The sequence below is a fragment of the Dermochelys coriacea genome, chromosome 6 (genome assembly GCF_009764565.3).
Source record: "Dermochelys coriacea isolate rDerCor1 chromosome 6, rDerCor1.pri.v4, whole genome shotgun sequence".
Classification (NCBI taxonomy): Eukaryota; Metazoa; Chordata; order Testudines; family Dermochelyidae; genus Dermochelys; species Dermochelys coriacea.
Window position 1 is genome coordinate 35423148 of NC_050073.1, and position 23629 is coordinate 35446776.

The 23629-nt window shown below is 43.3% G+C and overlaps 2 protein-coding genes across 9 annotated transcripts in view; both read right to left on the bottom strand.

The window, feature by feature from the left end:
• The window catches only part of KIAA1549L (KIAA1549 like), a 208936-nt gene extending 208174 nt beyond the window's left edge, over positions 1-762 (bottom strand). Inside the window, exon 1 of one of the 2 annotated variants that reach the window (XM_038407261.2) lies at positions 276-762. In XM_038407261.2, the coding sequence (XP_038263189.1) occupies positions 276-492 (217 nt within the window). In that variant the 5' untranslated portion in view covers positions 493-762. The remainder of the gene's footprint in view (positions 1-275) is intronic. The other variant, XM_038407262.2, reaches the window with a different exon arrangement.
• A 9357-nt stretch (positions 763-10119) lies between these two features.
• HIPK3 (homeodomain interacting protein kinase 3) overlaps positions 10120-23629 on the bottom strand; it is a 151015-nt gene continuing 137505 nt past the window's right edge. For all 7 annotated transcript variants that reach the window (XM_038404245.2, XM_043515742.1, XM_043515740.1 and 4 more), the window contains 3 exons: positions 22556-22791; positions 22120-22247; positions 10120-14123 (listed from right to left, as the gene is read on the bottom strand). In XM_038404245.2, the coding sequence (XP_038260173.1) occupies positions 13647-14123; positions 22120-22247; positions 22556-22791 (841 nt within the window). In that variant the 3' untranslated portion in view covers positions 10120-13646. The remainder of the gene's footprint in view (positions 14124-22119; positions 22248-22555; positions 22792-23629) is intronic.

Sequence of the window (23629 nt, forward strand, 5' to 3'; positions counted from 1 at the left end):
TTTGCCACTGCGGTGAAGTGCGGCGATATGCAGGTAGCTGCAACTTTTATTTAATCAAACCCGAACCGCCCTGCAAACCCATCCCCTCCCAATGAATGGCACCGTCTTCCGAAGGCAGACACTGCAGTAGCTTGTAGCAAAAATATGGATATGCACCTGCAGCCATCTCCGTGTAAGAAACCAGGCCCCCGGCCCCCCTGGAAAGAGCGGTCCCTGCTCAGTGCATTCACCACTCCGGAGAGGACTCAAAGAAAAGATCACTGCGTGTTCCTTACCCTGCTCAGCCTGGACGCTCTGGAAAAGGGCTAGGAGCACCCCAATCAGCATGACAGCCCTGGAGATGGCCCCGTGGCTGGTAGGTGGCTGGGAGCTCCGCCGATCAGGGCATCCTAGGGCTCTGCCAGCTGCCCAAGGCAGAGAGGCGGCAAACAGGTCCCCCAGCAGCCCGGCATGCTCACACCTCGGATCGACCCCCTCCGCACCGACAGCCATTTGTGGGGCTCACACATCAATGCCGCTCCCTGCTTCCAGAAGCGCCCGGGAGCCCCACGGCTCACGGAGCTCCGCTGGCCATGGCCCCCCGGCCCCGGGGGAGGGTGCAGGTGCAGGTGCAGGAGCGGGCGCCGCGCCGCCGCCGCCACCTTACAGCCGGCGCAGGGACTGCGAGAAGCGGCTGAGGCTGGGGGACCCCATGGCGCCCGCGCTTCTCCCCGGCCGCCGCTGGCCGCCCACGCCGGGCTCCGGGGGGACGCGGCGCCGGTGGCCCCCTCGCGGGCTGCGCCGCTCCGGCTCGCGCCCTGGGGCTGAGCCGCGCGCGCCGCTGAGCCAGGCAGGGGCGCCGCCGCGACAAAGGAATCGCGTAGCCACCAGCCGCCTCCCTCCACTCCAGCCCGGCTCCTGAGCGCGGGGAGCTGAGCGGCGGAGGCCCCCTGGTGGGCGCCTCAGCCAGCGGGAACCCGGCCCCGCGGGTGTCTCCCGCCCCGCCCCGCCCCGCTGTACAGCGTGGAGCACAGGGGTCCGGCCCTGGCACGGCTCGCTCTGGCCCGCCACTCTGTTTCCCCTAACGCCCAGGAGCTGGGCCCTCAGAGCGGCTCCCCCTTCCTCGGTGCGGCCTCAGAGCCCTTGCCCGAGGGGGGCGGGAGGGGGGGCGCAGCACGCTGTGGTGAATGGGCCAAGCCCCTCCCCCCCCAGCTCCGTGCTGAGAAGAGGTCTGCGTGCTATTGCCCAAGCAGAGTCCCCTGCCTCACAAACTTCTGGGAGGTCGAGCCTGCTCGGGGGGCCGCTTCCTCATGGAGAGAGCGGTGCTAAGGGGTGGGGGGGGGGGGGGTCCGGTAAACTCAGAGGCCAGCGAGCCACGTCTATGAAGTTTGGGGGTGGCCTGATGATCCTCCATCCCCACACAAACATCAAGACTAAACTAGCTTTGCACCCATTAATATACATTAATACAGCTCTGCGCCACGTCCTCCTCGGGCAGGGTACGCTGGCTATTAAAGTTAAGATTAGGTTGTCTTGGGATCCAAGGGAGAAGATCGGCCAGATCACGTCAGCATTATGAAGCCCAAGGAAGAGATCTTATGCACCACACCCGTCTCGGAGCAGAAAGGTGGCAAACTAGAACAGCCAGCCATGCCTCAGTCAGTTCCCACTGCCTAATGGGATTTTTCGACACGTGGAAGGAGGTGGACTAGGGCCCAGGAAAGGACCTTAATAAAATCATAAAAGACATAGCTTCTCCTCCACCCTGCTGGAACTATCCCCCTCCCGCTTCATTAGTTTTGGGGTATTGTCCTACAGCCAGCAGTGCTACTTCAACCTTTCTCTTCAATGAGTGACCATTTTAAATTAAAACAGCACAAAGAAATGAGGCAGAGATTGTTAGTCTACTTGCAACCATCCCCTGCCCTATAATTTACAGGGGGCATAAGGAAGAGGTTACAGCTAACTGTCTCAGCAAAGCCCTCTGCCTGTTAAAGCCCAAATGTGAGAGTCTAGCCTTTAATACAACAAAAAATACACAAGAACCTGAAAATGATGTGGGCACAAGCACATGGCCAGAGGAATGAAAGAGGCACCTACCCCAACTTTTTTTTAATCCTATTGACATCCCATTCACTGTAGTTTCAGTACATATGCCTGGTCTTTCTCATAACCTTTTTTATTATGTGATGGCACCAGGATGCAGGGGTCTTATTTTTTTAAACATATGAATTAAGCTATATTAATTCAAATACCATTTCTCTGGCAGTGATATAAAGTTGGCAGGGATCTAAAAGTTACAATGGATGGGAGTTCATTGGCCTCTGTGGAACTAATTGACAGATTCAATCTAATGGTCATGTGTCTAAAGCCCAAATACAACCACCATCAATATCAGTCTTGGAACAAGTAATGAAAGGGGTTAGACACTGAACTGTAAACTCACCCCTTAAAGGGTCTCTCCAAGTCACTGATGTCATTAAATGGAATAGTGGGGTTCTACTGCTGTTCTGTAGACAGGGGGCTTCAGAAATAATGGCTCTTATTGAAGGCAATGCGAGTTTTGCCATTGACTTCAATAGGGCCAGGATTTCACGCTCAGTCTCCTGTGCTGCCAATCTTTCATCAGAACAAAATTCACACACAAGTGCAAAATATCTATGCAGGACTAGACATCAGCTGGGGCTGTACTCACTTAAGGAGCCTTGTACTTCAGACTGCAAAATCTGCTATTCTCTATCCAGACCAGGAAGAACTGGGTGTGCTGAGAAGACAGGACTCAAAACCTGAAGGTGAGAGAGCACCTCAAATCACTATGACAGACACCAACTTATCTGAAGCAAGAAGCAGCAGCAGCATAAAAATGAGAAAAGTGTAAGGAAGCAAACACATATAGCAGAGCTGATTTACAGCGCAGCATGGCAGACACATTTCCCCCCGCACCGCTGTAAACAAAGGGAGGATGACTCCTGGTTCTACAGCCCTTTGCTCTGTGAGGCTAGGGAATTCCTTTCTCCTCGCTTCCCTCCCTCCCCCCCAGTCAGTAGCCCCTTTCCCTCATCCACCTGCTAAGCCTCCTCCCCCAGAGTATTTTCAGTGGCACACCTGGCTAAAGTTGGAAATTGAAAAGCCTAAATATTTCATCTGGGTTGCTTAGGGTTCAAGCTTTCTCTTTAGCATGACAGAAAAAAGAAAAGAAAAGGAGTACTTGTGGCACCTTAGAGACTAAGAGACTAGACTAGACTTAGAGACTAACAAATTTATTTGAGCATAAGCTTTTGTGAGCTACACTGATGAAGTGAGCTGTAGCTCATGAAAGCTTATGCTCAAATAAATTTGTTGGTCTCTAAGGTGCCACATGTACTCCTTTTCTTTTTGCAAATACAGACTAACACGGCTGCTACTCTGAAACCTGTCAGAAAAAAAACAACAACATTAAGAAGAAATGTTTTTCTTGAAATCAGTAAATAATATATTCTTGGACAGAAGGGACTTCAGACAACAGTGGGGTGCAGAAATTCCAGAACTAAACAGAACCGCTCATTATTCCTCCTCTACTCAGTTCCACTTCACCCCACGACTGAACCTGGAGCATCCCACAAACACTAGAACAGTGTTACTCAGACTGAGACTCAGGAACACTGTGTCCTGGGCAGTGGCCTTCAATGCCAGGAAGAAGATGACTTTCACATACCTCTTGGAGGACACCATTCTGGCCAGGGGCCCTACCATCTGTGCCAATGCCCGCACATCAGTTTTGACGTGGGGAAAGGTGACCACCAGGTAGGGTGACCAGATGTCCCGATTTTATAGCGACAGTTCCAATATTTGGGATTTTTTTTTTTTTATATAGGCACCTATTACCCCACACACCCCCGTCCTGATTTTTCACACTTCTTATCTGGTCTCCCTACCACCAGGAGGCAACAGACACAGTACTTCCTGGTCAGGTTGGTGAAGGGACCCTGGCCACCACTGATATTAGGATGAGGAGGCAGCAGCAGTAGGGGGGAGGGGTTGTGGCAGATAGCGATGAGGAAGTAGGTGGGGCCATGACCACCTGGGCATAAACTCTAGTGGCTGAAGAGTGAGCACCCCTAGAAGGGAAGGACGCTTGCTGGTAGAAGAGACATCAAGGGGAGGGGGAGCTGCAGTGGCAGCAGCTGTCACCACAAAAGGAGCCTTCTGCGCAGAGTACTAGCCCTTTTTTCTGCCCCCCTTTCTGCCAGCCGGGGGGGGGGTCCTTTAGTGATGGCAGGAGTTTTGGCAGCAAAGACCCGTCCTGTGCCTTCTGTGCCAACCCACTGGGGGTGCTGGTAGTACCAGAAGCGGTGATAGTGGTGGTAGCTGCAGGGACAGATGGGGGAGAAAGCTGAAGTGGCAACAATGGCAGGGATTCCCCCTCCTTCAGTTTCCCCCTGTCCCCCAGACAAAGCTGTGGGAGTGGAAAGCTCGTGTGGTATGGCCAAGTCAGGGTCTGCCACTGAGTGCAGGTGACAGGACTAGACCCTGGAGGGTAGGGTAGAAATGTTAAAGGGAAGGGTGAAGGTAGGGAAAATGGAGGCTGATCCCTCCTCCCTACTAGGCTATATATGGGGGAGAAAGAGGCAAACAAAATAAAGCAAGGTGGGTGTGGGGCATAATAGGCAGTGTTCAGGGGAGCGGGGGGCACTGACTGCTCTGGCTGCACTTAGTGAGAGGCAGCTGTAAGTGTGAGAGGGATGCAGGGAATAGAGAATGACACAATATGGTGAGGGGAAATCACAAGTGCTGGGAAGCTCAGGTGTATGGAGGAAACGGGACAGGACTGGGCCGAGCAGAGAACAAACAGACAGGGAAGGGGGCAGTGAACAAACAACAAAAAGTATGGGGACTGGGAAAGAGAGTACTAAACAACGAGGGGAGAGTCTGGGAGGGGCAGATACTAGACAGCAAGAGGAGGGGGCCCTAGGCAGAGCAGGTAACCAAATATTAAGGGGGGAGGGGGCTCAGGCAGGGCCAGAACCAAGCAGCATATGGAGAAGGTGGCCCGGGCGGGGCAGCTAACAATGTGGCAAGGGGAGGGCTGCTCCCCAGGGCAGGAAACAATAAGGAGGAAACCCTGGGTGGGGCAAGGGAAGCAGCTAACAACAAAAAGAGGGAAGCAGAGACAGGTAGCCAATTGGGGAGAAGCCAGATGAAAGTGGGGGAGGATTGCAAACATCAGAAGTGGGCGGGACACCAGTTTACTGAAAACTGGAAGGGAAGGGAAAGCCCAAGGTTGAGTACATTCACCCATGTATGCTTGCAATAACGTCTCTATTGCAAGAGTTCCAGGGAAGGCAGATGGAGGCAAGCCAGCTGGCTAACAGGTCAGCAAGCAGATGGTCTTCAGGGGCAGTAGGTGGAATGGGCCTCATTCCATGGGGGAAGGGCTCCACACCACTCCCCCTTTCCCCAGCAACAGTAACAGCAGTAGGGGTAGCTCAGCCAGTAGCAGCCACAGCAGCAATGGCTAGCCCTCTCCTTCAGGCTGTGTGGAGGGGAATGCAGTTTCCTGGGTACCAGCCTTCTTCTTTGGCTGCTGTAGACCAGCTCTCTCCTCAGCTTATTGGTCTACTGAGCCTTATAATTAAATCTGTCCCTGACACAGAGGAAGAAGCAGTGCTGTCAGCAGGTAGTGTGAGTGAATGGTAAGGAGGCTAGAAGAGTGATTCTCAATAGGGGTACGCAGAGGTCTTCCATAGGGTACAGCAACGCATCTTTATTTGCCTAGTTTTACAACAGGCTCTATAAAAAGCACTAGTGCAATCAGTACAAAAAACTAAAATTTCATACGATTTGTTTGTACTGCTCTATACGCTATACACTGAAATGTAAATGCAATATTTATATTCCAATTGATTTATTTTATTATATGGTAAAAAACGAGTAAGCAATTTTTCAGTAATGACATGCTGTGAGATTTTTATATTTGTTTGTTGTAAGCAAGTAATTTTTAAGTGAGGTGAAACTTGGGGTACATAAGACAAGCTTCTTGAAAGGGGTACAATAGTTTAGAAAGGTTGAGAGCCACTGGGCTACAGGCTAAGAGGCCTGCCCTAATACAGTGGTATCTATGGTGAGCATGGAACAAGACGAAAGATACTTTGGGGGGAAATCGTGACAATTCTTATTCCAAGGTCTTGGAAGTAGAATTGCTTCCTAAATGGGGAAACCAGTACTTGAAGTAAAGGAAAGTACTATTTTCTCCTTGTTACAATAATATGTTTAAAAAACCAAAGGAAAGAGGAGTTCTCTTTGTTAAACATTTACAAATCAAGTCTGGAGGGAAAATAGATCCCAGCTATGGGAACCTGCTGCTGCAAATCCCCAGATCCTTGCAATACTGATAAGTGAAATTACATATTTGTTTTACTAATTTGATACAGTTGAAGTGGTAGGGTATGTCTACACTGAGAAGTTGTCGACAAAACTTTTGTCTTTCACGGGTACTTAAAGCCCCTCCGCGAAAGACAGTTTTGCCAACACAAGTGGCAGCGCTCTTCTGCAGGCAAAGTTAATGCCGCTTGGGGGACTGGAAGTATTTTGTCAACAAAAATGCCGACAAAGAACGTTTACACACGCTGACTTTTAGTGACAAGGCTGTGTCGACACAGCCTTGTCACTAAAAGCTGCATGGTGCAGACAAGCCCTTAGTTGTATTATGGAATAGCTAATGTGTCCCATTTGTGCTATTTTACTCAATTTTTCCTCAAATCACTAATTCATCTTATCCAGAATTAGCTTCCATCTGGTAACTATTAGTAATTATCCACACAGAAAAGAAGAAAGTTGAATGGTCCTTACAGTTATGTATATTGTAATGGCTAGTTCACTCATTACTGCAGGGGTTAGCTCTAACGGATGCATTTAGTGCAGTGCCCTCTAGTGGTACCCTGTGTATAGTGCCTTCTACTTGATAACTTGCCTAGTTTGCTCTTTATGTTAATTTGATTGTTTCTAACTTTTGCTAATGAAAATCTGCAATAAAATGTATGAGGCACATGTGCACCTGAAGTGGAGCACCCATAAAAAACCTCAAGAAGAAGAGTTAGTACCATACAATAGAACCTCACAGTTACCAACACCTCGGGAATGGAGGTTGTTCATAACTCTGAAATGTTCTTAACTCTGAACAAAATGTTATGGTTAGTCTTTCAAAAGTTTACTGAACACTGACTTAATACAGCTTTGAAACTTTAGTATGCAGAAGAAAAATGCTGGTTTTGATCATCTTAATTTAAATGAAACAAGCACAAAACCAATTTCCTTACCTTGTCAATTCTATTTTTTTTTTTAAACTTTTCCTTTATTTTTTAGTAGTTTGCATTTAACACAGTACTGTATTTGCTTTTTTTTTCTGGTCTCTAGTACTGCCTGATTGCATACTTCTGGTTCCAAATGAGGTGTGTGGTTGACCAGTCAGTTCATAACTCTGGTGTTCGTACCTCTGAGGTTCCACTGTAAACCAGTAACAGGTAAGAACTTTGCAATTTCAGGTGTGTACATCTCTCTCCCATTGTGGACTCAGAAACAAGGCCAAAGTCCTAACATCCTAATTTAGAATAACTAAAGAGTGGGTCAGATTGGGGTAAAATGTTACTTCCATAACAGAAATGATCAGGTAACAGATTTTTCATTCTGGATCATATCCCACCCAAACTGTGATTTATAGGAAGTAGTGAGCAGTAAAGACCAGGATTATTGAAGGGGAAAACTATCACTAAAAAACAGATACCCTCCTTCCTCAAAAAATAAAACAACAGCTATTTGGAGACTACTATATGCAACACCAAAGGATATATTTGCAGAGGACAGGAATTCTAATTTGTAGTGTTTGGCTGCTCTATAAATTTCTTATGTTGTAGCTGTTGCATTTTCCATGCCTTGCCATTGATTGCTTATTCCTTCTGGGATTGGTTTGTTAGGCCTGGTTTACACTAGGAAATTAGGTAGGTATAATTGTTGCTCAGATATGTGAAAAATCCACCCCCCTTGAATGATGCAATTAAACTGACCTAACCTCCAGTGTAGACAACAATAGGGAGACAGGAGAATTCTCCCATCATCCTTGCTACCGCCTCTGGGGAGAGGTGGATTACCTACACTGATGGGAGAAGCCTATCCATTGTCAGAGGTAGTGTCTTCACTGAACCATTACAGCAGTACCACTGCAGCATTTTAAGCATAGACAAGCCTTCAGATTCCTTTTATGCTTCAGTCACACTGCACTTCATCTAGCCAGGGATGATGTGGATACCCTAGGAACTGAACGCTTCAAGTAAAAGGATACAAACTTGGAAGTTGAACTTTTAATTGATTGCATTCATTTGAGGTATATTTTCAGTGTGCTGCATCTATCTAGATTGTGCCATAGCTTCTCTTTAGGGAGGTGAGAAGGACTACCTAAAACGAATGGGTGGTGGCAGAGAGCTGCTCTTCACGTTGATCACAAAGCTGTGGCACTGCAGCATGTCCAGACGTTGACCTCATTGTTTCTCAGGATGATGTCCCTATGAGAGTTTTAGCAGGAAAGAGCTATAGGTGTGCTGCCAGGAATATGAACCTTATATTACTACATGTTTATGAAAACCTTGAGTTCTTGTACTGGAAATGGGAGTTCCCATATACAGACCTCAGCAGACAGCGATGATATGGGCATATGGAAATATGACAATAAGCATCTGGTAGGTCCAAAATGTCAGCAAGTACCTCTGGAGATATTACTGCTACAAATTTATACTATAGCTTTCATCCTGAATTTTGTTCTCCTCATCCAGCTGTTTAATTATTTGAACTCTAGTACTTTAGTCCTGCCGTTCCTTTCTGTATGATGGATAATATAAAATACAGATCCTGAAAATCTTTCTTCTTAGGGATTGAGTTCTGTTATCTGGAAGGATAAAAGATGTACAGTTGCCAGCATGACGACTTCATGATAAGATCCCTCACCCTTGGGGAGGAGCAGCAAGTAACTGTAAAGAACTGTTTCCTGAACCCACTTGTCCTGGGTCTATTTGACTTCATTGTTGGGAAAAAAGAGATTGAGCCTCCTAGACATCTCCGTTGTTGCAGGCACATTTGTCTATTCTTTGGTTCCATGGCCTCTCTTCGCCATCTCTGGCTGCTATAGGAAAAAGCCCTTCTGTTGGGGGTGATAGCTTATCTCTTCTGGAGTCCTTGGAAGGAGATGGGAGGGAGTGTTATAATTTAGGCACACACACAAAGAGCTGCTTTGATTGGCAGACTGTATTTGAATTCTGATTTCAAAGAAGAGGGATATCCATACTTATTGTTTCATCCTGGAAAGGGCTTTGCAAGCCCACCCTGAGGGAGGAGAGGGTTTGGAGTCTTAGCTGTCTTAACAGGCAAAATAACCAAATAAGTCCATGGGGCTGATACATGGGGACTCTTAGGCTGATAGCCTTTGTGCATATTGTCAAGCTGTAACTACAATTAGTTCCATTTGGCTGAAGATTGTTATAGCAAAATGTTTTTCATGGAAATCAGCACATAGTCTTAATCCAGTCTTGCATTAGATCCTATCTGGAGCCCTAGCACATCACAACATGGGGGTGGGAATCCTGTGGCTCCAGCCCCGTGGTACCCACTCTTCTCCCAGAGAGGCAGGGGTAGTGGCATGAAGCCCCATTTTGCATCTCATGCAGCAGGAGGAATGGGGGGGGGGGGAGAAAAGAAATTTAGCATTTACCCCAGTAGGTGGAGTATATCTGCTTGAGTGGGTATGAGGGCCAGGCTCAATGCACTCTTCTGCTGCCACACACAGATATCTCTGTTGGGGTGGTAGTGGTGGGCCACCCCCAAAACAACGGATCTTGGAGTTAATACTCTCTCAAGATGCTTGGAAGTGCCCACATCGTTCATAGCTAATATCTCTGGCTGTCTGCAGATAAAGGCATTGGTCATATTTGGTTCACATTTTCAGACTTTCCACTCACAACCACAAGAGTCAGAAACATACTGTTTTTTTAAATAAAGCAAAGCTTTGACATGTGAATATATCAGAATCTAAGAACTAGAGCCCTACGCACTGGTTTTATCATGCCTTAATCTGGCCTTGAAATGATGTCGTGAAAAATAAAAGCTGCCAACAATTTATTTGCTGCAATATATATTTTAATCCAAAGTGAATCTCAACAGTAATACACCATAAATTCTTATTTTGACACTCACCAAAATAGTCACCTGGAAAACCCGCTTTTTGTGACAAAGTACAGAAGGCTTGGTCACATTTAAATCACTGAGAACTAGAGAGAAATACTATCGCAAACTGTAAGAGACATTACATCCATAAAAATTTTTCCCAGTCCTCGTATTGTAATATTGCACAGTGCAATTGCTACATGGCGAACTAGTGTAGCATAGAAACCAAAAGCAAAAAACAAAAAAAAAACAAAAAGCCACAAGTCTACAAATTGTTAAACAGTAACAATTCAAACTTAATAATCAAGTCTATATCCTTGGGTATTTCTAAAACAATCTTCCTACAGCTTGCAGTGTGATTTAACTTTTACTTAACACAAACCAACTTAAAATTAGAAATGCAGAAAATTTAAAAATTTAAACCAAAAGAATTAGTTAATACAGTAGCATATCTGATTAATAAAAACACTCTGAATTAAAGTTAAAAACTGAATACAAGAAATTCATATAAAATAATTCACAAATTAAAATAGTATGCAAATATGCAATTCTGTAGCCATGCAGTGTTTTATTTAAAAAAGGCATTAAAACAATCTGATGTGTATATGCTTCACTGATGAGGGATGACTGTTTCCACAGATTTAGGCACCAATCCTGAAAGCAGTTCTATACAGATGGATCTTGGACACCTGCACAAAATCCCACTGAAGTCAACTGGACTCCATGTGGGTGCAGGAGCTAATTGCAGGATTGGTACCACACAATCATTTAATTATTCAGAATTTAGGTTGTGGCAGAATCCCAAATATTTAGTTCTTTGAAATTCAAACACATTTCTATTCTTACAATATATAAAGAGCAGCAGGCTTAATTTGGGGCACATTTACAGTACATTTTTCTTCTGAATTTATAGGATAATATTGTTCCATACAGGTAAATGTGTCAATTTAACAAGCATATTAGCTTTACATCCTAAGTACAGTAAAAAGAAAGTACAGTAAATATATTAAAGCAATGGAGATTCCCATGGCCCCAAATAAAGAGAACACTAATTTTTGTTATCATAATACAAAAGTAAATTAATCCTTTTGCGCTGGTTGGTTCTTGGTGTGTCCACTGCCTGCAATGGAGGTAACACCAAGAGAACTCAATTCCCAACACCAAGGTGTTTACTGAGGATAGGAATCTGCTAGAACAGATAGTACAAGTTTGAAGTGTTAAGGTATATGACGAATTTACTTGAATATTTTCTTGACTCCATATATTTAGGCTTTATATATGTGCTGATAAGATTTCAAATTAATCAGGCTACTCTTAGTTTTTAATGTATACTTTATATATACATTTATATTTGTAAAAAATGCATAGAGTTGGTTACTAAAAACATTGAATCTTGTGGGAAAAGTTAGGTTTCTTTTGCAGTGTGATTAAAAATGTACTGCTGGTATTGGTTTATGATATAACACTTGTATTTCAGTTTTTGTTATTTTTTAAAAAACATCATCAAATATAGGCACAGTTATTTCATTTGGACATTCATTAAATAAAACACTGCTTGTATTAATGGAGTAAAGAAAAAAATCTACCAGTTATTAGCTTATTGACAGAGTTAAACAAATACTTTGCACTCTTATTCCAGTCAATGCTGCAAATATTGTATTCCAGAATATTTTTTGTTTAAAAAAAAGTTAAGTCAAGCCTGCAAGATACAGCTTCTTAAGTGTCTACATAATGTAATATGAAAACATAAAAAATTAAGTTACATCCATTCATCCATCCACTTATATGCAGTGATGAGCCCAAAGTTAATGGAGATAAAATACTGATGCAAATAACACCCCAAAATAACATATTCAATTAAACTTCCATCATTTACAATATAGTAGTTACAACACTCCAAACGTAAAAGCAAAATAAAAATCAAAACCCCCACTTCTATTTCATGTAATTAGACTTGTACAGAAATTAGAAGGCTAAGAAAGAACTAGTTAATCAACTAATTTCACAGCTATCTGAAGTGGCAATCATGATATAGCAGCTTATCTATGATACATTCAAGATAATGATACAATTTATTACTTACCCATAAGCTAACACACAGCCTGTTTAATACCTTCTTTAAATCCCATCTCTACACTACAGTATATTTGAGGTCTATGAAAAAAGTAGCTACCTTTTATAGAAAATGGATGATTAAGTCTTTGGTGCTGCAAAAGCAACTTCATTTGAACAAAAACAAAAAACAAAAAAGACAAAACTTTCTAGGAAAAAAACTGCAAAAAGCATGTAATTTACGTCCCTGACGGAATGTATTAAATAAGCAAACACCCCAACAAGCTAAAAACAAATACTATAATGAAAAAGGCTAAAATCTCTCCCATGCATAAATGAAAATTGCACACAAAGAACTCACATCTTTTCAAGCTTCAATAGTAAATATTCTGCTACTACTTATTAAATACTGCATGGTTTGCTCAAGCTAAGATGAAATCACATCATGAATCAATGAGCATTTTGCTTTTTCTTTCATAATCTAGTCAAAGTCATGCCTACTGCACCTCTAAACATATTAAATCCAATTAGACAAACACTTTGAAAATATACTACTTAGATTGTATTGCAGTTCCATTAAACAGTATAAAATACTGTTTTGTGTTTATCACTAAAGCTACTGAATTCTTCTCTTGAAGCTCGATCATTCTGAAAAAATCAGACAGCAGAATTCAGCTACAGCAAAACATGCTGCCTCCTTGACAACGAAAAACACCCAATACTAAAATCATACCACACAAAACCCCAAATGAGCATTACTCTATCAAAAAATCAGAATATCTGAATTTTAAGTGCTGCAGTCTTCAACATGTATATATAAGTAATAACATTAACAACCTCAAATATTTAAGGCACTATGTGTGGGAACAGTTTACAATGCAGATGAGATTATTAGGACAACAACATTTAAGAGCAACGTCTAGGCAACTCTTCTTTGCCCATGCAAAAGACACATGCAATGTGAAGAACAGCTCAACTTTTTAGATAAGCGACTCAACATTTAAACACCAAGATACACAATACAAACATTTTATTTGTACACTGTACTGCTGACATATGTGCATCTGTTGCTCTAAATCTGTACACTGAATGGCTTCCCAAATGTAGACGTGTCTTGCACTAGTTAGAAGGCAATTTTATAAAAAATAGAAGGAGCAAAACTGGAATTCTGCTCCAGTAAGTCACCTGTCTGGAGTTACTATATAAGAAGATAATATGACCAAAGATACAAGTTATACCAAATGTGCAAAACACATTAAAAGTGAGTTTTGTTTTATTTAAAGCTCAAGGTTGTTTAAATTGCACCCAAGTCTACATGATTCAAAAAATAATTCTCTTGTTGTGCCATGGCTAATATTTATTAAATACCATGTTTCTTCTTAAATCAAACATTTATCATTGAGCTTCCTCTACATACTGTACTCGAGTTCTCACATAAATGGATACTGGCTGAGTTTTGTTGGACTTAGTGGAAATCCTGTGTAAGCAGGTGATGCTGCAATGTAAGAATGTGGTGGAAAAATAGGTTTGTATTGAGTCTGATGAATGGTTGGGGAAGGTAAAAGACGGGGATTTATGCCCACTGGGACTTGGTGAACAATGCCACTGGGATGAGATATACTGTAGGTTGGATGCTGCAATATAGGTCTTGAGGTACATGAGGAGGCTAGGAGGTGGGCTACAGGTGCTGCAGTATTTAGGGGTGCAGATGATGGATACGGAAGAATAGCAGGCTGTCCTCCAAGGTGTGTACTTCCAGCTAAATGTGCATGCACCGTACTGTGATTTGGACTTCCATGTGGAAGGGAGAACGGATGACTGGCAACACCAGCTGGAATGTATGTCTGCTGTCTTCGATGACTGTAGTTTCCGTTCCACTCCTGAGGCCCAGATCCAAAGTGCTGAATCTGTCCACAAAGAGAAATTGCTGTGTGTTAATTTTTCAGTACAGATAGAGTATGAACTCAAACTGGAGAAATGACTAAACTTAAATTCTACAAAGAAATATAAAGGAATAATCAAATGAACAAATACAGAAAGTGGAAAATACTAGCTATTGAAATAGTACCATAAACAGGAAATTTGAAGGGAATAGTAGATGTATAAACTGAACACAAGTCAATGCAGTCCTCTTGCAAGAAAAGGACAAAATGGTATGCTGTTTTAACACAAGTACCATATATCACACAAGCAAGGTGATTATTCCACTCTGCTCAGTTGTGATTTGCACACCTGGCGAACTGCACTCACTATGGGCACCACAATAAAGGCACAACTAGCGGAAACAGGAGAGCAAATTTAGAGGAGAGCAGGAAAAAAAAATGAGGAATGGTTTGAAAAGTATCTGACACACACAACTAGGTCTAGACTAGTGACCCATAGAAGCTGTGCTATTTGTTTACAATTATTAGAGAGAGACTATTAGTCTCATTAAATAAGAAGGATAGAACAAGTAGTAGTGGGCTTCAACTACAGCAGGGAAAATTCAGAGAAAGTTTAGTCATCATAGTAAAGCCCTGCAGTGGAACTGTGTCTGTCAAAAAGGTGGAGGAATTTGCAATCTTTGGCAGTGGTAAAAGTTAGAATAAGCTGCTCATATTAAGGTTAGTTTAGGATTAATTAAATCAATCCTTCCATGATGATGCAGGAGGATGTACTAGATGACCCAGAGATCCTTTCCAATCTGTATTATTCTAAGTAATAATTAATTAGCCTCCTATCTGTATATGGCAGACTTTAACATTTTGTTTTAATATTTACTATAAACAGATAAGCAGGGTTTTGTTTTTAAATGCACTGCCCCTCCAAATACCTAGATGTTATTTAAAAAGAATAGTTTTGTTAATATAGCTACTGCCCAGAATCTGGGAATGAGTGACAGGGTTTGGATCACTTGATGATTACCTCTTCTGTTCATTCCCTCTGAACCATCTGGTACTGGCCACAGTCAGAAAACAGGATACCGAGCTAGATGGACAATTGGTCTGACCCAGTATGGCTGTTCTTATGCCCAAAGTAAAATAATTAAAATAACTTAAATTTAGTAAATGTAGTTTTCTATATTATCTATGGGCTAGATCCTGGGCTGCAGCAGAGGGATACCTGGTGTAGCACTAAGGAGGTAGTAAATTGGTTTTACAGCTCTTGATCCTGGGACCAACCTCAAGGCTGTTGTAAATTACACCCAGTACCCAGGGCCACACAAAGTGTTTCTGGCTGCTGAAGAACTGCTGGAGAAATGGAGATTAGTTACTTGTAACTGGAGGTTCTTTAAGATGTGTGATCTCTAGCTTTATTCCATATGTGGTGCATATGCACCATGTGCACAAATCCAGAGATTTTTAGTAAAGAGTGTCCGTTGGTCCACACATGTACAGTTTGTTCTCCTCTGAATTGAGGGCATAAGGGGTCATGCAGACTGATGCCTTTCCAGTTCCTTCTCATCACAAATCCAGATATAATCTGCAGCAGAGGGGATGGAGGGCAGACAATGGAATACAGCTAGGGATCACGCGTCTCAAAGAACTAACCTCCATTTCTTTCTGGAGTGATGGTTCCTATGTGTAGTCCACGGGTGGTAGATTAGCAAGCAGTAGTCAAAATGGAGATGGGTACGAGGACACAGAAGTGATAGCTGATTGTAACGTTGCTGTCCCAACAGCTGTGTCTGTAGTAGAAGACTGAACCAAAGCATGAACTTTTGTGAAGTTGTGCAAGGAGCTCTAGCTGCTCTACATATCTCCAGCAGATGCAGCAGAAGTTGCCTCCATGCTGGTGGAGTGAACTCTTATCTGCTCCGGGGAAGGAATGTGGGCTAGTTGGTAGCCAAGAATAATGCAGCCAGAGATCCATTTAGAAAGTTTCTGCAGAGGTATAGCTTGACCCCTTGATCTCTCTGCTATGAAAACAAATAGTTTAGGTGTCCTTCTAATAGCATTTGTTCTTTGTAGATAAAAGGCCAGTGCCCTTCGGACAACCAAAGAACATACATTCCTCTCTTCATCAGAAGCTTGCAGTTTGAAAAAAAAAAATGGTAAATGGATGGTTTGACTCATGGGAAACTCTGAATTTACTTTAGGGATGAATTTCAGGTGGTGGCACAGTGAGACCTTTTCTTTATGGAGGGTAGTATATGGCGGGTCTGCTATGTGTTCTCCCAGCTTACTGACTCTCCTGGCTGATATTAGGGCGACTAGGAAGGGAACTTTCATTGAGAGACGGGACATAAAACCTGAGGCTAAAGGTTCAAAGTTAGGTCTGGTGAGAGATGGAAGAATGAAGCTGAGGTCCCACTAGAGTGTGAACTTCACCATTGATGGGAAGGATCGAAGAAGCCCCTGCAAAAATTTAGTTGTTGCAGGATGAGTGAAGATAGTCTGGTTGTCAACAGCAGAATGAAAAGCATTGATTGCTGCCAAATGAATCCAAAGGGAACTAAAACAGATACCCAGTGTTTTATGGGTAAGTAGATACTCAAGAATAGCAGAGATTCCAGCAGATTCTGGAGATTGGCATTGTTAAGCCCAAGAAGAGAAATGCTTCCATTTAGCTAAACAACATCTTCTGCTAAAATCTTTCCTGCTTTGATTGAGAATGGATTGCACCCTTTTGGAACATGAATGCTCTACATCCGATGCCCATCCAAATACCAAGCCTTGAGTTACAGCAGTTTCAGGTTGTGGTGCCTGCAGGTGCCTTTGTGTTGCATTAGCAAGTCTGGAAATGGAGAGATGATTATGGGCAGATGAGCTGAGAGTTTCAGAAGATCCATGAATCAGAACCGTCTTAGTTGGGAGCAATAAGGATGACTCAAGCACTGTCGTGATGAATTTTCCATAGCACCTATGATTTTAATGGGATGTGAGGGAAGGCAAATCTGAGGTGAACCCTCCAAAGTAACAGATGTGTGTCTGCCTTTGAGCCCGTGCTTAGTGCTCCTATAAAGCAATACAGGGAAAATTTCCTGTTCATGTGTAAAGCAAAGAGGTCGCAAGACGGCATTCCCCACTGGATGAAGACCTTGTTCAGGACCAAATCGTGAACCTCCCATTCAGGGTCTGAAGCAGAACACCTGCTGAGAATATCTGCTAGGGAGTTCTGCTCACCTGGTGAACGTGCTGCTGAAAGGGTTATGTGATGGCTGCTGCATCAGTTCCAGAAGTTCACTGGATGTACATACACAGGGAGAAATATCATTCCCGCCTGCTTGTTTATTCAGAGGACAGACCCATTATTTGGATATGCCCAGATTGGATGAGTGGTAGGAAGGCACTGCAGTTCTGACAGACTGCTCTCATTTCTAGTAAACTGATATGAATCCTGGACTCCTGAAGATTCCAAGTCCTTGTGCAGTATGAACATCCATATGAGTTCCCCAACCTAAAAGAGCGGTATCAATAATGATAATTGCATTGAGTGTCAGTGTGAGGAAAGAGATCCCCCATCCATTTCTCCACCAGATGAGAGTCCGGGAACTTGGACACAACAGTCACTTTGGCACAGATATTGCCCCTCTCTGATGAGTAACTGGACAGAAGCCAGCTTTGCAGACAATGAAGATAGATGGCATCATGTGTGCATAAGGTCATGTGGCTGAGGAGGGAACAGGCAAGTTTTGACTGAAGTCCGTGGCCTGAAGGTAACCTGGTTTATGAGAGCGCCCATGGCATGCAATCTCTCAATAGATAGATAGGCTCTTGCTGTGGTCAAGTCCAAGGTCGCTCCAATGAAGTTTATGGACCTTGTGGGGGTTAATGTGGACTTCTCATGGTTGACACAAATGCCTAGAAAAGGAAGTAGATGAAGCAGGAAACGGACTGCCAATGAGACTTCCTCATATGACCTGCCTGTTGGAGCCAGATATTGAGGTATGGAAAGACGATGAACCCATTTCTTCTCATTCAAGCTGTCACCACTGAAAATTTTTTTGTAAAGTCCCTGGGTGCTGTCGCTAGCCCAAATGGAAGGACCCTGAACTGGCAGTGATCTCGACTGAAGAGGAACCTCCTGTGGGATGGGAGAATATCTATGTGAATATATGAGTTTTTCATGTCGAGATCTGTGCAATCTCTTCCAGAAATGAAATTACTGACACCAATGTGACCATGCAGATTTTTAATTTTGGGGGCAAATATAGTTAGTTGGTGTACTTTGAGAATGGGTCTCCATCTCCTATTCTTTTTGGAACTAAAAAGTATGGAGAGTACAATCTTTTCCCCTAATACTGAGGTGGAACTTTTTCAATAGCTCTCCGGTGGAGAAGGGAATCACCTTCTTACTAAGAATTTCCTCATGAGACTGATACCTCAAAAGGAACTTGGAAGGAGGTTTGTGGGTAGGAGTGGACGTACTGAATCACATAGTTGCAATGAGTAATTTCCAGTACCCATTTTTTGGCTATTAGAGCCCTCCAGCTGCAGGCAAATTGGGTAAGGTGGCCTCCAAAAAACTGAGTGGGGGTGGGATGATGTGGCATCAATAAAGGGACGAGGGTCTCACCAGATCTGTCTCAAGAAATTCCTTAGTTGAGGGTTAGAGTGAGGTGTGGCAGTGGATGCTACAGGAAATGTGTGTCTAGGACTGTGGATCCTGTATGATTTATTTGGTGAATCCCAGGGACATTGATAGCAAAAAGGCTGAGAAGATGTTCTTGCTCTGTAACCCTGCCTAAGATGCTCTCTCTTACAAACAAGTATAGATGCCCAGTGAACGAAGAGTTGTCCTTGGGTTTTTGAGAGAGGGGAGAGACTCATCTGTCTCATGGAACAGATTAGCTGTATCGAAGAGCAGATCTTGAATGGTGTACACTACACCTCCCTAGGAAAATCTGAGCATTGTAACCAGGAATCTTTCAACAAGGGCCATAGCCATCCCTCTGGGCGCAGTATCTGCAGCATCTAGTGCAGCTGGGAGGGAAGTCTTGGTCACCAATTTGCCATGATCAATTAAGGTCTGAAATGGGCTCTGTTTTCCTGAGGAAGCTTGTCTTTAAAATCTAAAAGCTTTGTATAATTAGTGAAATTGTGTCTAGCTAGAACAACCCGGTAATTTGAAATTCTGAATTAAAGAGGGTTGGAGATGAAGATCTTTCTTCCCAGGAGATCGAGCCATTTGCCATCCTTGTCTGAGGAAGTAGTTTTTAGGAATTTCAGCCTGGATCTCACGGTAGCCACTTGTACCACCAAGGAGTTAAGCAGTGGGAGTGAGAATAGAAACTCTCCTGCCTTGGGCGGAACAAAGTAGTGATTCTCAGCCCTCTTCAGGGTGGTAGCACAAGAAGCAGGAACAGGCCACACCCTTTTGCTGCATCCATGATGGTCTTGTTAATCAGGAGGGCCACACACCAGGGACCCAAGGGCTGCAAAATCTCCCGTAATCTACAGTGTGGCTCCTGAACTTCAAGATGTATCTGCAGCTCATACACCACTCTGCAGGAGTTTCTGATATTGCATGATGTAGCCAGGCAGAGATAGCAAAGATGGGATAACTGCTTGATCTGGGGAAGACAATGAAATTGCTCCCAGAATCATCAGATCTCACTCACCTTCCTCCTCCCAATACTCTAATGAAGACTAGTTGGGGTTGGCCAGGAGATGGTAAATAAGGCTCACGTACTGATCCTGGGTGCCTGGGTGCCAAGGACCCCAGATGTGCCAGGACAAGGGACCGACCAGTAACGGAGGACCCCATGGCATTGCTCTATCTCTTAGCAAGTCATATCTGGCTGGAGGATGGAACCCCAATCTCCTAGTGCTTCTGTCCCAGGCCATCCTCTGTCTGGTAAAGTAGAGACCTCTGTGGAGCTTCTGATCCATTGGATTACCAGTGGAACCGAGGGTACCAATGGTCAGACTTGCCAGTGGGAGAGGTGGTCAGCCCTGCAACCTCAGACTAGCTTTGTCCTCTGGGTAACTATGTCTCTGAGTAAAGGCAGACCAGAGAGGAGGGATGAGTGAGGTAGTGGAGAGCAAAAGTGTCCTCCGGGGAGACACAGGTCTCTGACTGCCCTTTGGTGCAAGGTGAGCTCATTGGTGGAGCTGTCAGCTCTAGTGCTTCTCTGGTCACAGTGGAAGTCGGGTCCCTCCAGGGCTGTGATAGTTTTGGCACCGAGTCTGATCTGGATATTGAAGGGAGTGGCCATGGAAGTTCGTTGTACATTTTAGATGTATGAACCAGTACCAGAATCAACAGATCTGTGCCTCTTTGTGCCACTTTCTCTTGCCAGAGTTTTACTCGAGTCTATAGCCTTAGTATCCATGGCAAGGGCTCTCTTACCTTTGAAGGGGTCAGGGAAGGATCTTTGCTCTTGATAGCAGGCTTGGATAAAGGAAGTCTGTCTCAATACTTAGAGTGCTCCTTACTCTCACAAAAAGAAAAGGAGGACTTGTGGCACCTTAGAGACTAACAAATTTATTTGAGCATAAGCTTTTGTGAGCTACAGCTCACTTCATTGGATGTAGCTCACGAAAGCTTATGCTCAAATAAATTTGTTAGTCTCTAATGTGCCACAAGTCCTCCTTTTCTTTTTGCGGATAGACTAACACAGCTGCTACTCTGAAACCTGTCATTACTCTCACAAGAATCCTTCTCCTTAGCCTCAAAAGTCTTAGCCTCAACTCTGGAGCTCATGCTCAGAGGGGTGCAGCCTGCTGGAGGCTAACATATTGGGTCATCTCCCCGGTCCACATCTGATTGGGGTCTCATGGCCTGCTCCATCCAATATTTAAGTCGTAGCTCCTAACCCTCATGAGTTCTGGGAGGGAAGGAGTGGCAAATGCTGCATTTGGCTCAGATGTGAACTTTGCCTAGCCAGTAGAGGCAACGCTGGTGTTCGTCACTCATAGAAAACGAACAGGGGCAGGAAAAACAATTCTTGAACCCTGAGACTATGGGCATAATCCTAGCCTTCTGGGAGAATTTCCCCAGAGTGAGATAAAAAACAACTAACTACAGGCCATACTAAAAGATTAAAATACCAAAAACGATTTATAATATATTTACAAAATGACACTGTTGGGGAAGAAGCTAGAGACACAGAAGATTCTTACTCAGGCCATGCCGCAGTAAGAAGGAACTGGAGAAACACCACTCTTTACCCTCAGTTCAGAGCATGAGGAGATCAACTGTGCATGTGTAGACCAATGGATACTGCTTACTAAAAATCTCTGAACTCATGTCCATGGTGCCACATGTATACCATGTGTGAAATACAGATAAGGACCTCACATCTTTAAGAACCATGTACACGTGTGGAATACATATAGGGACCATCACTCGAAGAACATGTCCCTTTTTTCTCAGCCATGCTCACAACATACCAGGAAAATAGTGAATTACAACTGGATGCATCATCTCTACTACATTCCGGGATTCCCCTCAACTAACAGAATTCTCAGCTGGACAGATACGCTGGGTTTCCAGTTGCTTTGTGCCACAGGTGAGGCACAAAGCAGGTGGAACAAGGCTGAAAATATGGCCCTACACTTAACTCCATGGTGCAAATATTTTACCATTTGGAAGGAGGAAAAGTGGTCAAGTATATATGATCATGTCTCAGGCTTTCTACTAAACTTAATGTAGATTGTAACAATTTTCCCAGTGCTGTTTTTCCATCATTACAAACTCATCTGTTCAATCACCACCATGGCTGCTAATTCAGGGACAAAGTGGAAGATATTTCTGACTTGCACAATAGGCTAGAGAAGCCCATTTTTCAGGACTTCAGCAGCTTGACTGCAGACATAGGTCTCAAGTCAGTAAAAAATATGCCCAGATTTTTCAAACATGTGGAGGAGCCATAGCTCCCATTTATTTCAGTGTTGCGGGTGTCCAGCATTTTTTAAAATCAGGCCCTCAAACCTTAAGACAGTGAAACAGTTTTGAGCTCTGAATGAATGCACATACCTGGCTGAAATTTATAGGTTGCTGATGGAATGCTGATGTAAATTTTTGCTGACGGTTACCCACAGCAGGAGGCTGGTTTACTCTTCCAGGGATAGATTGGCCTTTTATCAGCGGCTGGCATGTGTTATCTGACAAGATATAAACAGGACATAGTTTTGCCTTTGGACAAATAAAATCAAATACTAGTACCAAGGCAAAACTTCAATTCTTTCACCTATTCAAATAGGCAATAGTTGTAAAGCAATAAACCAAGAAACTTAGAAAACATTTTAAAAATTAATTTATGATTAAGATTTAATAATTTAGGTAAAATACATGGTTAAATAAGAGAGAGGTAGCTTAAATCTTATGTTTGGTGCATATACCTATTGAATAGACTGCTCAAATTTCTGACTTACCCATTATTATAAAAGAGAAGACCAACTAAATTAGTTACCTGTATTCACCATCTGCTCATCTAAATTTAATCTGTTTTCTATTCTTATTGGTGGCACCACAACAGCGCAGACAGTGGGTTTGGTTTCTGGGTTAACCGAGTTTCTGGTTTCTGTATTTTGATTGGTGTTGTCTACAAAACTGCTTTCTACAAATGGACTGTCATGTCCTGAAGAGTCTGAGGTTGGGGAACCATCCACAGTATCACAGCCACTCTCTTGTTCATCATCTGACATACTATTAAAAAAATAAATATTGCATAATAAGCAGAGTGTTCTTCCATTAGTGTTCTTGTAATGTATGACAAAAGGATATTTACACAAAATGTTTAAAAATAAAAAACCGCTGAAAAAAAAATTACATTTTAGTTATGTTAAGTGTCTCATTTTAAAACCACACAAGCTGGGGATTCAGATGGAAACTAAAAGTCTAAACTCATCTTCCACCCTTAAATGACAAGTTGTGGAAAGGATACTGTCGCAGTTACTTTGCTAAAAGAAATTAGAGAGAGTTATGGTGAGTTGCACATTAACCTTGCTCTAATAAATCACCCTAATCCATATTAAGTTTTAAATTGTATTCCCACCACACACATGCACACTAATTACCTCAATTTCTTCCTAATTCAAAGAATAAAAGCCTCACCATGGTTATCATGCCATAAGCAGAGGAGGAAATACTTTATGCTTCTAAAAACAAGCCACTGGCCTAGGGAGATTGTACAAGTATCTACCTAGCACAAAGAGATGCATAATTACATGTGAGGAATCAGGAGAACACTACTGACATAGTAGTTAGTTATTGTTGGATTAGCCACTAGATATAGGTGGTTACATATACAGGAGTAGCCAAGCACATAGGTTTGACAGATTATTTCTGACAGGATTTAGGGTAAGAGGAAAAGCAAAGCCCCATTCTCAAACAACAGTCTATAGAACAGAGGTTCTCAAACTGTGGTTCGTGGACCACCAGTGGTCTGCGAGCTCCATTCAGGTGGTCCGCAGATAGTTCCCTCTAAGGTGCGCACCTAGGTGGCCACACACAAGAGAAAGAAGGGCCACCCACCTAATTAGTG